The sequence below is a fragment of the Notothenia coriiceps genome, unplaced genomic scaffold (genome assembly GCF_000735185.1).
Source record: "Notothenia coriiceps isolate Sejong01 unplaced genomic scaffold, NC01 NC01_scaffold00010035, whole genome shotgun sequence".
In the NCBI taxonomy this organism is placed as follows: Eukaryota; Metazoa; Chordata; class Actinopteri; order Perciformes; family Nototheniidae; genus Notothenia; species Notothenia coriiceps.
The window spans coordinates 47,197-65,466 of record NW_011342736.1 but is presented as its reverse complement, the minus strand read 5'-3'; the positions used below and the strand labels follow the sequence as shown (position 1 = coordinate 65,466).

Genomic DNA, 18,270 nt, shown 5'->3' with positions numbered 1-18,270 from the left:
CTTATCACTCGCTCACTCACACACCACAAGTGAGAATATAAACAACAAAATAATAACTTGTACTCACACAACAAATGTCAGCTGTACACACATGTCATTTCCTGGACCTATACCAAAGTGTGAATGTAGGCCGGCTGCAACAACCTACATCGTAACAGAAAATGTCCTTTTGGGAATTCAGTCCACAATAATAATGAAAGCCTCCAGGAGCAAATGAGCCTAAGGGCTAATAGCTCATCTTCAGTCTGCTGATGTTTGCTATTGCCATTTCTGTGGTGGCAAAGTAAAAAAGATAACAATTAAGGACAAGTGTGTGCTTTTTCAACTTTTGACCTCGGTCACAGCCTTCTCTCCATTCTTTGAGCAAATGCCTTCTTCCTGAGTCTCTTCTCTCCTCCATCACAGCGGCTGTGCATATCACTTTTGCTTCGCTGGCGGAGCCTGCGCTTGTGCTCGATTGATGACTGTCCTCCTCCTCATTCACTTGTTCACTTTCGCTGCTAATATTCTTCTCGCGGGTAGTATGGTCGTCATTAGCAACTCCAGAAATACATTTAAAAAATGTTTTCGTTTCTAAATCTAAAAACAACAATAGTCTATTAGAACTTATTTAAACCACAGTTTCAATTATCTCAAGCTTGTTTTCATTCGTTGTAGTGTTTTGATGATATGATTTATTTTGTAATTAATGTTATTCAATCAAGCCTCAAACTGATGGCACTTGTCCCAATAGCCTGTTTTACATTGAAGTTGTCTGAGGTCCTTACCACCAGCTGCTCTTGCAGTAATAAGTACCTTAATGTCCCAAATGTGCACAATGTAGTGACTGCTTTTCGTCTTTTTGTTTACTTGGTTGTGTTTTCAGTATTTTATATGTCTGTGTTATGTGTAAAGGTTAAATACAATAAAAAAATTAATATATTTTGTTTATGTCAGATTCCTCCGCGTACCACTAGCGGGAGCCGTACCTCAGGTTGAGAACCACTGGTTTAGAGCATGACACAGCTGCTCCTGAACTGTTTTTCAGATAGAAGGGAGTGCTTGAAATGACGGGAGTGGAGATGACAAGTGATCTTCTTGGAAATAGTTCATCCCTCAGACTTCCCTCCCTCAGGCTCTGTAGGGAGTATCCCTCCCTGATTTAAACTTCCTTTGAGTCATCGTCCCCACTGGATTGCATGACATTTTCTCCCCCATGTACCCTTAGATTTTGAAATTGTTTTCCACTCCAGAGAAGCACACAAGTGACCCACGATCCTCACTGACTAACCTTTCATACATTGTAACCATGATTGTAACGTTTTAAGGGCAGCTTTGCTAAAAGAAAACATGCCTGTTAGGTCCAGCTTGCTGATGGCATTATTTTGCACTTTTGCATCTTCTAATTTGTATTGAACTGTTTCTCAAAAGTGAAGAGGGACTGAGAGTATTTGATTCTCTTTCTGCCCTTTCAGTTTTCCATGGTTAAACCATAGTGTTGTGATTTGTTCTCACTGTACGAAACATTGTTTTAATGTTTCAACAAACCTTCCTTACAAATTGGCATTTATTTTTAAGAACTTTCGACAACCCAAATACATAAAATACCATTTAAAGGCAAAGAGCAATCCTCTCAGTCATCTGAACAAGCTTTAGCAGCAAGAGATTGTACATTTTTAAACCGACCTATGTTTTTATCTTGAATAGTAGACATACCAAGCCCTCATTTTGCAGTGCAAGATTATCGGATTTGCGATCGAAGTTATCTATACAGTATTGTTATGTTTACAGTGCATTGTATAGTAATTTTAATGCAATTTCTTAAATAATCTAATTTATTTTTCATGTCATTGATTGATTTAAAAAAAATATATATTCTTATCCGAGTTGTCCTTAAAATGAAGTATGTCTCACCTTCCCTTGTTGTGTTCTGTTATCCCCTCTCTATCTAGGGTGATCAATGCAGGAAAGAGTGCGTTGAATGAGGACCAGGCCTGCTGCGAGGTGTTGGTGGTCAAACGGAGACCCTCAGGATGCTCCACACCCAACCGGACCTCCCTGGCCCGCAGGAGGTCTTCCCTGCCAAACGGAGAGGGTCTGAGCCCCCGGGACTGCAATGTGAGTCGAACTAAAACGTCTGTTTCCAAATAACAAATATCCTCCTTTCCATCATCTTTCACTGGGATCACATTTTTGTTTTACTTTTATGTACGCACCACGACATCAAGTCAAAATCCTCGTATGTGTCAACCTACCTGGTAATAAACCTGTTTCTGATTTTAACATAACAGGAATTCATGAGATAAAACTTGAGGACAAATGCACATTTTCTGAGCCATCTTTTTGATATCTTGTTAATACTGTACATAGACTAAGATCCTTGACGTTCAAGCATTTGTTCACCCATGAAATCCAGGTAATGGTGGCTGTAGTCCTTGCTGTTGGGACGCAGTGTTCCCTCATCCCGTCCCATCAGCAGTTTATTGGTGCGTACAGCACAGCGTCCTTTACACATCACAGCCTCGGTCTTCAGCTCTCAACAGCCAGGTGAAAGCAAGTAAAGCTTTTAAGTTAGACCAAAAACCATATATACAAAGGTATTGTGAATTATAAACTAGCACTGTTTTTGACACACTCTATCCAGCTACTGACAATGGCTACTCGGTCAATTTTCTGATACTAACCTGAAAAAGCGTAGAAATAACTGAACACTGATCTCCTGTTGTTCGATTTGTCTTCCGGGTTCGACATGCACTGTTTTCCCTCACTGTCCTTTATCTCTAACCGGTTATACTGAGCACTTTGTCATTTCATTTTCCACAGGCAAAAGATATCTATATTAGGTAATACTGCAGATAACATGTCCCCTTAGCCCACCAGTACTTTACTTAGACCCAGCCAGAGCCTACAGCAAACTCATGCAAGTACCTCATGACTCACTACTGCAGAGGTACTGGACCACAACGAGTCAAGCCTTTCTAGTGCTATTTGCTTGCTTCATCGGCTCATGTTGTAGCATCAGCTTGCACTACTGTGTATTTAGAAAATAATAATAATACATGAGACTTGTATAGCGCTTTTCAAGAAACTCAAAGACGCTTTGACAGAGAATAAAAACAACAACAAACAAAACAAAGAAAAAGAGATAAACAAAACAGAAAATAGGGGGGGGGGTCAGTGGTTGAATGCAGTGTTGAACAGGTGGGTTTTGAGTGATGTTTTGAATGCGGTGAGGGAGGAAGAATCTCTGATGGATTGGGGTAGTGAGTTCCAGAGGATGGGTGCAGCAACGGAGAAGGCTCTGTCGCCCCAAGACTTGAGGTTGGTCCGAGTGGGGAGGGACAGGAGGTTGGCAGTGGCAGAGCGGAGGGAGCGAGTGGGAGAGTGTCTGTGGAGGAGGTCAGTCAGGTAGGATGGGGTCAGGCTATGGAGGGCTTTGTATGTCATCAGGAGGATTTTGTACTGAATTCTCTGGGGGATGGGGAGCCAGTGGAGCTTGATGAGGACGGGGGTGATGTGTTCACGGATTCGGGTGTGGGTGAGTAGACGGGCGGCGGAGTTCTGGATGTATTCTGCAGGTGAACCATAGAGGAGGAGGCTGTTGCAATAGTCCAACAATCAAAGCTTTTGTTCTTGCAATGATCAACACTCACACAAAAATGCAGCATAAACCCTTCCCATGCAGAGGAAGTCTATTCCTCCTCACTTACATATGTGTGTTAAGGCCTCGTGAGATGTGTGCAATAGCAACTCTATGTCCAGACTTTCATTACGTGTGATTTATTAGTTAAAAGAGAGTCAAGTATCCGAACAGACGGGAAAAAGCATGGCCCTTTGCTCCAGGAGGAGGGCTGAAGATCATAGAGTTGTTGCATTTCTTAAAGCATTCCTATTGAACTCCTACAATATTTAATCCCATTTTATTATTTCAATGGCCTTTATGCTTGAACTTTGGATAATGTGTTAAGCCCTAAACACCTGGACCATGCAGTTTCTGTTGTGGCAGCTGTACTCGGGGCTAAAGTCTTTCGAACATCTTCTTGAACAAGGCTTTTTATATTTCTGGTCACTGATATTACATTACATTTCATTTGTTAGACGCTTTTATCCAAAGCAACTTACATACATTCAGTACTGTGGACAATCCCCAATGTTGGGGTGAAGTGTCTTGCCCAGGGACACAACGACATGCTGACTGCAGTGGGGCTTGAACTTGCTATCCCCTGATTCGAAGTCCAGCACACTATCCACTAAGCCACAGCCTCCATATACTGTATGTGTAGATCCCAACCTATTTGGGTTGTGGCCTTTTACCCATCATCAATGTGTTACCCTGCCTAAGGTTGTATTATACGGTTCATCCTTTCAAGTAAGGAACCACAGCAGTACATCATAATGTTGTAAGGATAAAGAATTACATTATAATCTTTTATCATTTTGGATGATGAGTCATTACTTTTCATTCCTTTTGATAACAAGAAATATACTCATTCAAACCACTCCTTGGAGTTATCAGAAACTTGATGTAATTGTTGTCCAAGCATTCATTTAGAAATGCTAATTGAACCTTGACATATTTGATTGGCTGTTATCATTTTCTGACAGTAAGGTATATTATTAAGGAACCATGTGATGACCCTTTCTGGTGACTATAAAAACACGGCTAGTATTCTCAACTGACAGACATAATGATCATTCACACACTGGATGAGGTTGCTTTATTAAACTAAAAATGAATTTCCAGTGTTTAGTTAGTTGATGAGGGTGAATGAAGGTCTTACCAAACTCCTCCACCCACTCCTTCATTGACCTAAGTGCTCAACGTGTCACTGTCTAATGTTTGTCTGACCCTTACCTGTCTCCAGGACAGCTCTGAAGAGTTAACGCTCCACTACTGGGCGATGTTCGATGGCCACGCGGGCTCCGGGGTGGCTGTGATGGCTTCCCGCCTCCTGCATCACCACGTGGCCCTGCACCTTCAGGAGGTGTTGGAGATCATCTGCACTCCCAACCTGCTGCCCCCTACGTGCCTGGGGGAGGAGCCTATCAATCACCACCTCACCCCGACGTCCCAGCGCGCCCTCACCCGGGCCGCCTCGCTCCGCGGCGCCGCAGGGGCTCCGGGCTCACCCAGCAACCCCCCCACACGCTTCTTTACGGAGAAGAAGGTTTCACACGAGAGCCTGGTGGTCGGAGCCATCGAGAACGCTTTCAAAGACATGGTAAGAGGCGTGTGTGAAGTACAAGTCTCAAAGTGTTTAATAGTACGTGTTGACCTTTCAATGTGCAGTGAAAATACCACACATGGATGTTGTAGAGACTTTCCCTTGCTGCTTTAGATAGTGAATTCCTATAATTCCCAGAATAACATTGGACTTCCCCCTGTCAAATCGCCGGGAGTAGTTACTTCCATCTATGGTTTTATGTGTATATGAAGAGAAAGGCTAGTCCTGTCCCTTTTCCCAAAGCATAAATCAAAGCTTCCCATCTGCTTTGCTTGAAAACAGCTAGTTGTTGCACAATGAAATAAATCCATTGCTAATTGCGATCCTCTGATTACAAAAACGGTAGTGTTAATCTGGTATAGACTGTTGCAACATGTTTTTAAATAATTTTCTCAACAACTTAAAACCAGTGAAATTACACTCCAAACTATCCATTTATCTATTTTATGAGAATTTAAAATCCCTATCCCTTATTATTATTTCCATTTATTTTACTCTTTTGGTAAACAAATATATATCAAAACAAAAAACACCAATTAAACTAAACCTCTCTGTTGTGTTTTTTCAGAATACAAATAAAAACATAAACTAATGATAACAGTGTTTCCCACAGAATTTGATTCTATTTGTTCTTTTTGCTCTGTGTTGCGTTGTTAATGAGTGAAACACACCGGAGTTGAGGATCTGTGGGGTTTATTCTCCCAAAAATATAATTTACAATCTACAATTTAGGCATGTAGCAGACGCATTATTCCAAAGCGATTTACAATGACCAATTACAGGGACATTCTCCCTGGAGTAACCGAGGGCTAAGGGCCTTGCTCAAGGGCACACTAGTAGTCATGTTCCAGGCAGGATTTGAACTCGCAGCCTTCCGATCATCAGCCCACTTCACTATCCATTAGACCACCAAAAAAATTAAAAGAACGATCGTTTTGTGGTGGACGATATTTAATTGNTTACATTCTTAGGTCATGTTGTGAAAACTATGGGCTCAGAACAGTCTCATTGCGGATCATGAAATACAAGTGTGAATCCTTCTGTGTGCATGTGTGTATTATGAGACTGTTCTGAGCCCATAGTTTTCACAACATGACCTAAGAATGTAACCTGTATGGGTGTCAACAGTGCGAACTACATCCACTGTTAAAAAACGTGGTTGAAACTCACAGAAAAGTATAATATATGCACACATTTGTCTGTCAAACTGGTATTTCTAATATCAGGAATATCCTCTTACACTCAATTGTTGGACATTGGGATGACTGCACTTTAATATAATTGTTGCTTAATTAGTCACTACAGTTTTAGAGAAAACATGGCATTTAAAACAAAGTGTTATTCTGAATTGCTGCAAATGTTCCAGGTAGCATTTGGTTTCAGTTTGTGCCACAACTCTCAAATTGTGCACATAGTTAGATTTTTTTATTCAACCTTAAAATCAGTTTATGAAATCATGTAGTCAGGAAAATGANCATCTGATTGGCTATAGATAGAAAAAATTACAAGTACGAATCGGCTGACCGTCAGGGGAGTCTCAAAAAACCCACACACGAATGCACAGCGATTCGTGCACAGAAAGCGGTTTGTGTTTGCAGGTTCAGGCGATTTAAACGGAAAACAAATATGTGAGGAAAAAAAATATGTAAAACTTTTTTCTGTATTTGGATTTTATTTACATGTATATAAAACGGAACACATTTGTGTGTGCATTGAAAAACAGAAGTGTGGATCCGGAAATACAAGTGTGAATCCTTTTGCGGATCATGAAATACAAGTGTGAATCCTTCTGTGTGCATGTGTGTATTATGAGACTGTTCTGAGCCCATAGTTTTCACAATATGACCTAAGAATGTAACCTGTATGGGTGTCAACAGTGCGAACTAGTTTTAGAGAAAACATGGCATTTAAAACAAAGTGTTATTCTAAATTTCTGCAAATGTTCCAGGTAGCATTTGGTTTCAGTTTGTGCCACAACTCTCAAATTGTGCACATAGTTTGATTTTTTTATTCAACCTTAAAATCAGTTTATGAAATCATGTAGTCAGGAAAATGACCAACAGTAATGTAGGTATACAGTGTATGTGTAGTTTACGTGTTCCTCTCCTAACTTGATGATGGAAAGAGGCCACACACTTCATCATGCATGTCTGAGACCAAAGCACAGCAGGGAGCCATGTTCCTTTGACCTCAGTCGATCACAAGATTACAGATGAGCCGTCGATCCCTTCATCTCCGATACGAGAGGGAGAGCCTTCCAGACCCCGAGGCAGGAGCAGGGCTGTCCGACTCAGTTACCTCGTTTCATTTCTTCACGTCTGAGACATCACTTCACGTCTGAGACAATGACACGACCTTAATTACTCTGTCAGAGTCGTAACCTACATTGTGCATGCATTCTGGGAATCTCTTTCTTTTCAGTAACACTTGACCTGAAGATTTACTGCATCAGTCAGCAACAGGTCATATATGTGATGTGAATGTGTTACCTGTGTTTCCTTCATGTTTAACCGAATGAGCATTTCATGAATAACTTTGCAAAAATAACAGATTATTTGGCAATTGGATGACATTTTTTGAAACTAGATTCTTGCTTTTTTTCTGGATCATCTTTCTTCTTGCACAACTAAACGCACACATTAGTGATGCCAAGTTCTCAGAGAATTCTGACCTGAGGGCAACTACACACTGTTTCCAAAACACAGGTTATTATCGTTAACTATTGAAACAATGCATTACCTCATATGTAACTGATACTCCTCCGGCACTTCAATGTATATTTTGTGGATTTATTGTAAATTCTCAAGCTTATCTTTGAAAACAATATTACTGCATTTTACTTTTAAAGAGGCCCTATTATGCTTTCTGGGGTTTCCCTCTCCTGTAGTTTGTAGACAGATTGGTAATGCATGTAAAAGGTCTGCTAAGGCCCTTTGCTCCGCCCTCCAGAGGGATTTTCTCTTTCACACACTTCCTGTTTACACTCATGCTTCTATTGTCTAGCACTCCGATGCTAGACATTGTACGTGATAGGCTAAGGGCGAAGTCCATCTATAAGGTTTGACCAATCACAGCACAGTCGGCCAGCTAACCAATCAGAGCAGACTGGGCTCTGGTTTCAGACAAAGGGTGAAAAGAGGTGCTGCAGCACAGACAGTATGAGAGAAATGAAGACCTTTTTGAACATTAAAACATGGAGAAATGTCACAGAAGAGGAACAAAATACAAAAATGAACCAGAAAATAAGCATAATATGTCCTCCTTCAATTCTGTATTCTTCAAGTTACTGGTTTCCTAGTTGTGTGGTTGTATACTCTTGCAACATCTCAGTATCCTCCAGCGCATCATGTAAGATACCTATAAAGATGATCCATGTGATTATAGCATTCTCTTTCAATGGTAACTCGTATTTAAACTACACGTTAGGGCTAAGTGGCACTGAACTGAAACAGCATTACGTCTTTTCTGCCTCAAAGCGATGTGGCGTGTTGATGTAGCAGAAACACAAAAACATGTGCTGTATCATGTGATTGAGCACTGGGAAGCTTTATACATAAAGAGGGCTGCTCATGTGCTTCCTCTCCACAGTTGAGTGGTAACATTGACTTCATTTAGCTCCTCTAGAGTGAAACACTACCAGGAACAAAGAAATGGATTGACCTACTGTACGATTAAAACAGAGAAGGACATGAAGACATGCATATTAATAGCTTTTATGTTCAACCCTTCGCTATATTGTAAATCCATGACCAATGTTAAGCAGGAGCTTTTATTTATTTTCACTTAGAGAATGTCAAACTACAGTCTTCATACCCTCTCACTGTGAAGCTTACCTGCAGACAAAACATAAAGTGAGCAGTGGTGATGCTATAGTGTTTAGCCTACAAACCCGCATGTTGATTAAGTATTGATGAGACCGCCGCCGAGGTTTCAGGATTATATTGGTCCTGGGTCAGAAAGAGTAAGTGAATAAGTGAATGGCTGGGAAAGCTTTGTCACAACTTATTATTTGACCTCTTAGTGCCACCACTGCTCCAACAACCATGTTGGATGTGGTAAATAGGAAAGACAAAGAGGAGAAGGGGAGCTGAGGTGAATCCTATTTAGATACACTATTAAATCTCTAATATTGATAACATGATTTAACCGTTCAGGGTATATGCAGGAATCCTGAAGTCAAATGTAAAACCTTTTAAGACCCTTTCCATACATTTTAAGACCTCATCGCCACTTTGAGTTTTAACCGGTTACATTGGAGACACACTTTACCTCACATTGACTACATACAGTATTGATTGTCCTTCCTCCTCATCTTCCAACCATTTGGACGCAGACTTGCATTTCCCCATAACGATGTTGTTTAACAACCGGCGTAAACGGACCTTCGCACGCTATCAAGCAGTGAGCGTGCGATGTCCTGTTCAGATGACGTCCAATCCAACGGGAGGCCATAAATAAACTACACAGAATCACACTACACACATACGCAATGATTACATTCAGGCAGACTGTAGAATACAACCTCTTTGGACAATTTATATACTTATTGAAAACAAGCTACAAAATGTAATACCTTGGAAAAAGCCGTTTAATACTTTTTAATAGCATTAATTTTCGCTAAATTGATTTATCAACTTGTAATACTTTTTAAAACCCCGCGGACACCCTGAGTTCCTAGTGAGCCTCTTCATTTTGGTTCATAAGTAAACATTTGGCTTTGGCATAATCCTTTCATCACTGGATAGAAACTTGCTGTCTTCTATGCTATTATCAAGCATCTATTTGTTCTAAAAACCAGAATACTCCATGTCTAACTTTTACTAACGCTCTACATGAGGAGTTTCCCTCATCACTACAAAAAGTGAGCAAACAAGTTACAGGCTATGACCAATTATGCAATTTGAATATGTATGGGAACATACATAATGATGTTCAGCTTAAAACATAAGAGGAACCGAAACCAGGTTAAGAAGTCAATGTAGCTAAGAATGTAACTAATGATTATTGTCCTAATGTTTTCACTTAGATCACTTTTGAGTGCATCCGAAGAACTATGAGGAAGAAACCAGGAGTGAGGGAAACTTCAGTTTAAAATGGAAATGGATATTAAGCAGACTGTTGTATGTGTGTACACTAATCTGAAGGTGGTGATCACAGTAGCCACTTTATAAGCTACACCACTATAACATGGGAAGGACAAAAAAGAACATAACACCTCTCAATATAATAAAGTCCAGTACAACGCCACATTTAAGTGTGACTTCAGTAATAAACATATACAGAAGTAACACATTTTAAAGGTGGGGTAGGTAATTTTGGAGAAACCAGCTCGAGTGCGCTAGGATTTGAAAATACACAACCGGAGAAAATCTGCCACTTCCTTACAGAGCCCCTCCTCCAACACATGACGTGCACATGACCAATGAGGGCACGAGATAAGTTTGTGCACAGATGGAAGGCTGACAGGCAGGTAGGCCATCCAGTTATTTTAGCCGGGCCGGCTCAGATGATTGGTCGTGCTTTTTACAGTACTACGGCTTCCACTGATGACATTTGTTTATGGATTTTTTGTCAAAGCACTTAAAATATTCATTGCTATCGGGATGTTAAGAGCATTCCATGGAATATAACAAAAAGTGTATCTCGAGCCGGTTTCTCAAACTTACCTACCCCACCTTTAAACAATGTGAACAAAACACATGATGGGTGGAAAGCGACTGGAGAGAGAAGCAGCAGTAAATGTAGCCTGTCTAAATAAGGAGGCCTGGAGAAGAGAGGGCGGTGAGCAATACCCACTGATCCATCCAAATGATGGTGCTCACCGGATCTGACAGTGCACGCACTCAGAGACTGTGCCCCAGAATCAGCCTCATAGAGCCACAACTGCTCTTCCTTTCTCCACAGTGTGCAACACAATAACCCAGGTTAACCTCAGTCAGAGGCCCACTCAAAGAAAGGGGTATGAAGGGAAAAGAGTAGAGAGAAGAAGGTGGAATTCATCCAGAATGTTCCCAAACTTTTGGTTTTTCAGCCATTTCTACTGATACTAGCACTATAAAACCCGCTTTAGGTATTGGAAATGGGGGTAAAATACAAGGATATTGCAAAAATATAAGAAAGGTAAAAAAGGACAACTAACTGTCCCATATAATCTGGACATGATTGTTAGTATTTACTAAAATTGTCAGAATGCACACAGTCCCCTATCTGATTCCTTTTGAACAATGCTTGCTTCAAAGAAAATATAGGCTGTATATAATATTCAAAACAAGAATATAAATAGTTCCTTTATTCCAGAAGGGAAATCGGGTTTTGTGACAGTTGCTCCATTTTATAATATAATAAATAGAAATATAACTAAAAGATGTATATATAGATGCAAAGTTGAAGATAATCAGGCATTAAAGCCCTTCACAGCGCTACCCAATAAGCTGTAAATTAAGTGTTCAATTGCACTGCCAGTATCTATTCGGCGTGTTATCAGTCGGAGAGACCCATCGGTGAAGGACCCTGTTAACCCTGACATCACTTCATCTCATTTGGGCTCAGGTTTTCTCCACTGGCAGTGAGATTTCACAACGACAAAGCCCGCTGGTCAGCCAGCTGTTGACAAATCCCCAGTATTTCTCATGAGGCTCCGCCAAGCTGGCACACACACACACTCACTCACACACACGGATATCAGTGTGGCATGTATTCATGAAGCAGGGCTGTGAAATTGTTCTGTATAATATAACATATATTTTCAGTTATTATTACAAGAAATGGACATGTCAGTACCATGAGTGCAATGTTTCAATATCAAACTAGAAATAATTCTAATAATAACTCAAATTATGCAACCTACTTAAGAACACATGAATGTGTAGGGTTTTCTTTTCTTTCTTGAGATGACAAATTCTTCATGGCAGATTAGCATAAAGAAGAATAGCAGGAGGAGGGTATGAGGATCAAACCATTTCAAAGGATTTGTTCATTCTGTAGGAGGGAGAGCCCACTTAGATCTGTTTTAGTTCTGACTTTCAAATAATCAATCACTCGATCAGCAGAAATTAAAAAATGAAAAGTATTGAATGAAGCAAAAATGTGTCTGAAATGTGAGGGTTTGCTGCTGCTTTGTGTGCTCTACATAACATTGAATCAAATTCAACTGAAGGTCAGACAAAACCATCATTTGAAATACATCACCTAAACTATTTTTGACAATCTTTTCCAAACCATTATCTGTGAAAAGGAAACATAGCTCCTTAATTAATAGTGGTTGTGAATAATATCATAATCTCTCTCTATCTGCAAGTTAAATGTCTTGTTTTCACCTTATACACGGAAAACAATTGCCTGGGGGAGTGAAACTGACCTCCTTTGTGGTGTTAAAGATGACATCTACACTGGATTGGTGAAGTTGAAACATTAGATGCAAAGAGATAGGGTGAGTTTCTTACTGAATGTGTAACGTCATCATTTAAACAACTCAAAGAAACTGACGGAGAGGACACTCATGGAAATGTAACAGAGCTTTCTAACTTTTTTTTGTGAATGTATGACCTCAGGCCAACAAACTGCTGTGTCACACACTGTGTAGTTAGGAAAGTCTGAAGGATTGAATTGTGACCTCCAAAGCAACCAGTGATACTTTATCCGGGACTGCGTGAGTGGAAGTGATTGTGACTCTGTGTTCTCGAGCGTTAGAGGATGAAGAGAACAAGAGTTTATCCCACTTTTGAATTGTGTCCTGTCCAAGTTAAGTGTAAAGTACATGACGTGAAAAGGTTTTGTTTTTCTGAAACAGCTCTTATCTTTGCCTGAGGTGGCGTAGAGCACCCTGCTCTTCCACCAGCATGCAAATCAAGTCATTCCTGGCTTTCCGCTCGCGTTTGTTGACGTTAGAATAACATTTCCCCACGTCTGCATTTTCTCATGCTATGCCATTTTTCTGCAGCTGCACTCTCAGAACTAACTACACAGTTTACTGAAGCAAAGTAACAACTTAGCTTTTCATGAGTCAGGCTGCTGCACTAAACGCTGTTTATAATATGTCCTTTTAAAATACAACATAGCCCTGCTTTATCACAGCTTTGCAGGGGCAACGAGACAAATAGATTAAGTACACCAACACATAAAATGTGATATCAATTATAAAACAGGTGATCTTACAGTAGGTCCAATGCAATTCAGGTGACAGTTGCCAAGTAGAAGAAGGAAATATTGAATGAGCAGAACTTCAAACCTGCTTTTCTACAAGTATCTACTGTGTGTCCATGTAAAGAACCCGCACAGGTTTTTCTGGCTCTAAACTGAACTGCATAAGAAATGAAAAAGGTAAAGGGGTACAAAATGGTGACTATTTGTAAGACCTTCCCTACCTTGTCTCATACAAAGGGCCAATAAATCATGCTGTTGCTATTCAAAATAAAACCTTTGTTGGTTCAGTTAATTGCTCATAATGGAAAACATGACTAAGATGTCCTGTCTTACAAGGATGTTGCAAAACAGATAGCTTATAATATGTTTTCATGTGGTAGGCCATCACAATAATAAAGACTATGGCGTAGATATGTTAGTTTTCACGTCCTATAGGAAACTGTATATGTTTACACTGTGATGTAAGCTATAGAAATATATGCTTGTGTGCAAGCTGCTGCACCTGGGCCTATTTTTATTTTATTCCACACGTGAATCCTGCAGTAATAACAACAAAAGGGCTCATGTTTACGCCTTTATCCAGGGTGATCTCATCGCTCACTTCCAAAGGATGCTGTGCAAGAAAAGATGGACGCATACAGGTTAAATACTCACTCTGCGTAGCCGGTGGCCCACGGCAGCCTCTTGGTCTCCTTCAGGATGAGGATCGGTCGTGCAATGTGATCCGCCGAGCACTCAATCTCGTCGGGGGACAGACCCAGGAACTCCGGTCTGCTGTACGGGTATTTCAGCGGCAGATCCGAGCCTCCGGGATGGTCTCCGTTGGATCCACCAGTCATCATACCTCCCATAAAATTGGCCACTGCCGATTTCACCCGCGTTAGCATGGTCCTGCTGCAGCGTGGGTCAAGGCGATGCGATTGCGTGAGTATCCCCCCGCAAGGCGACGCAGTTTGGCGGCGTGAAAGGTAGACACACAGCGGTACAAACACATTCACTCATTCAGCCTGGCGCTACTATTGGGTGAACGCGGAAATAAAAAAGATCTCACAGCAGACACAGAGCTGCACGCTGGTCATGTGACAAACCGGTTGCTGCTGGTGGATTCGGCGAGGTCGCTGTGGCGTCTCAGTGAGCAGTTTACTGTTGACAATGCTGGAGGTCAAAGGTGGGTAATCCCGCAATGACGATTACCTCTTGCAGGCAAGGTGCAGTCTGCAGTCATAGACTGTATAAAGGGTGCAGACCACAGACTGCATATGAAGGGTGCAGACCATAGACTGCAAAGGGTGCAGAGTCAGACCACAGACTGCATATGAAGTATGCAGACCATAGACTGTATAAAGAGTGCACACCATAGACTGTACATATAAAGGGTGCAGACTGCAGACCATATACCTGTATACAGTATATAAAGGGTGCAGACAATAGAATATAACGTGCACCATAGACTGTATACAGTTAATATAAATGGTGCGGACCATAGACTGCCGACCATATACCTGCATACAATGTGCAGACCATAGACCTGTATACACTAAATGGTGCGGACCATAGACTGCAAAGGGTGCAGACCATAGGCTGTACATAAAGGATGCCGAGTGCCGACCATATACCTGCATACAGTGTACAGACCATAGACTATATAAAAAGGGTGCAGACCATAGATCTGTATAAACGGTGCATAGACTGTAAATCCATTGTGTTTTACAGCTGGGGGTTCCTGATCCCACAATCAGAAGCAATGCATACAGTTTTTGGACAAATTTTATAAACTTGTAATCAGTTAAATATCAGGTGTTAGGACAATTCTTATAAAAAGAATCTGAATAAGTCATACAATGCATAAAGCTGATGTTTAGTATTTGCTTTGTGCACTGTGAGTGGACAACCGAGACAGTCTACAAACAATAAATGCAAAACAATTCAAGGGAAACAAATTCAGAAGAGATTTGGGATATGATACTGACTGTGGCGGCCTTATTTCCTCAAACAATGTTGCCAGCGGACTGACTCACATTCAACTATGGTAAATAGTGTTCTTTAATTTATTCCACACACAGAATCAGCATTTATTCCAGATTACAAACAGGAAGGTTACGTTACCCACAACATTTCAGTTAAAACCAGAGATATTTCTCTAATCTGGCAAGATTTGTGGAGTATCACTTTCTGTCTATTCTTTGATCTCGTTTTCAAATTATTTTGTCAGTTTTTCTGGCCTTTAGTTGGTTTAAATCTGATCTTTAGGATGTGTGTCTAGACATTCATGAATTTAAAAACACACTAAGTGCTGCATTTTGGAGAAGTGAGCCTCACAAAAGTATCTGTTATACAATACCGCAGTCTATACTGTATAAAAGCCAAACCACACATCAGACTCACCGGCTTCTTTCTATCGATGGACCAGCATGCTGAAAGGCGAAGTCTGACATTTGGTGTATTTTAATAATCTTGCAGTTATGATGTTTTGAAATCCCTCAGGGGATTAATAAAGTAAACTATATATCTATTTAAAGTAATGAAAGTCTGAGAAAACAACTTAATTTTGCTCCACTTAAACAGATGATGAAAGACTGATGCAAATTGGCACTGTTACACTCATCTGGGAATTGATTCAAATCCATTCATTACAAAGGTTCTCTGGAAATATTTTGCCTTTTGGACAGACAGGGACTGTTTTCATCAGCAGTCTACTGGAAGTTGGCAGACGTCTGATTAGCCTTCAAATAGAACTCTGCTTGTTTAGCATCAAAATCACAACTAGAACTGATTTTAAGAAACGAATCGCATCTCTTTTATGTGCATTTGTAAGGCTTTACATGTACGTCATTCTTCTCTTTCAAGTACAAGCCAGTCGTTTTGACTTCTAATAATTCTCAGTTACGTCGTTGTTTGCCTTAAGTAATTGATGTTGGCTCTTACTACCCACACCTCCTGCTTCATACACACATACCAGTATACTGATATAATACTTCACATGGGAAATGTCTGAAAACCATACATGATTATACTTTATGGTAATCGATTAAGCACGCTTTTTAAGGTCATGCAAAACCAGACAATCAGAGAAGTTGAGCAAAGCTGTCTATACATCCATTAATTCACTCTATACAGTATGTGAATGTATTTAAGACATTATTTTGGCCATGTTTCGCTTTATAAGCATACATCTAATGCGTTAACATGTTCTTAAAAGGCAGTCTTATTATACATATAGACACATATAGCTTTAAATTATAACATCATGACACATGAAGAGCATGTAATACTGACTTAAAATGTATCCTTCATAATTGCTGGTCCCTTTCTGACATTTCTTGTTAGGATTATAGTGTGTTATTATTCCAATAATTGTAATACATAATTATCTTTTTATAATTAAATGTACTGCATTTTAATAATTTACTATATGAAGTATGACGCATTGTGTTTATAATGCATAAAATGCATAGACTTGCAACACAAATCTTAGTGTAACTAGAAAGTATTATACAATTTTACCTCAAATTCATTATAAAATGCCATGTAATTATTATTAGTTTAAAGCATTTTGATTATGAATGAATGCCTTCAATTATTATAATTATGTTTTAATATTCGTAATAGACACAAGGCTCATTAAAATGCTAACTATTTATCTTCTATCTATTCTGCCTCTTTCATGTTTTTACAAGTATAATTTAACGATTCAAGTTTTTGATTTAAAACTGAAAATAATATGACTCTCTGAAGATCACAAACCAGGCTTATTGTAACTAATTTATATTCACATACAAAGAATGCTCATTAAAACGATGAGCCCTGACTCATTATACAGAATGTCTCCAGTGCAAATGAACTCCAATCAAAGTGGAGTTGCCAAATTGGCAGACTATATCTAATCAATAATTCACGAGTTTGCCAGCAAAGAGCTTTATTGACCTAATTACACACAGCAGGCCTAGGATGTACTCTACGTTAGTCAGCCACAGTTATCAATCATAGTTATTACACACAGTGCACTGAATATGACCCTGATCTAAACCACATCCTGTTTCAACATGACAGTTCCTTCCTTCTGTGTTTCTAGTTTAATATTCAATATCATGAGTGGCCAAAACACAACTCTGATCTCAACCCATTTGACAAATGTGATATATAGTGAAATACCAACTGCAAGCCAGGCCTTGGCTTAGCACCTAACATCCGACATCACCTGACATCACTGATTTCCTAAGGCCAGTAGAAAACCCTCACAGGCAATTAAGACTGTTATTAGCTGCAGAGTAATGGATTTGAAATGAGATGTTCATCTATCACAAAAGTAAAAACATCGGGTCTTCACATGCTTTGTATAGATTGCTTTCATAATTTAATAAATACGTAAAATAGAAATGATAGGCCAAAAAGCATGATTTTGTTATGACTTTAGAATTGTAATACGTCGTCATGATTTTAGGACTCTTTCCCCGGCCAGATTACGTAATTCTTCACTATTGGTCAATACATTTGGACTACTATCTACTGCAACTCTACTGAAAGCTAATTTAGGTTGTTTCTATTTGTGTCCACTCCTTGCCCATCATCTCCCTTCAGCACTGTCCCTGTGTTACTCATCACACGATCATGATGACGGTAACGGGGGCCAAGAAGGCTTGAACAATGCCTCTGTTTAAGCCTGTGTGTGTGTGTGTGTGTGTGTGTGTGTGTGTGTGTGTGTGTGTGTGTGTGTGTGTGTGTGTGTGTGTGTGTGTGTGTGTGTGTGTGTGTGTGTGTGTGTGTGTTGTGTGTGGTGTGTGTGTGTGTGTGTGTGCTGTGTGTGTGGTGTGTGTGTGTGTGTGTGTGTGTGTGGTGTGTGTGTGGTGTGTGTGTGGTGTGTGTGGTGTGTGTGTGTGTGATCAGCCTACTAGCTCTTCAACTAATGACGACTCGCAGATGGACC

At 40.1% G+C, this 18,270-nt stretch overlaps 1 protein-coding gene across 1 annotated transcript; it reads left to right on the top strand.

Moving 5' to 3' along the window:
• Positions 1–1,877: 1,877 nt before the first annotated feature.
• Positions 1,878–11,837, top strand: LOC104945795 (protein phosphatase 1H-like). Its single transcript, XM_010771511.1, has 4 exons — positions 1,878–1,882; positions 1,932–2,097; positions 4,845–5,201; positions 11,754–11,837. The coding sequence occupies exons 1-4, from the start codon at positions 1,878–1,880 to the stop codon at positions 11,835–11,837; spliced, it is 612 nt and encodes a 203-aa protein (XP_010769813.1).
• The last annotated feature ends 6,433 nt before the right edge of the window (positions 11,838–18,270 follow it).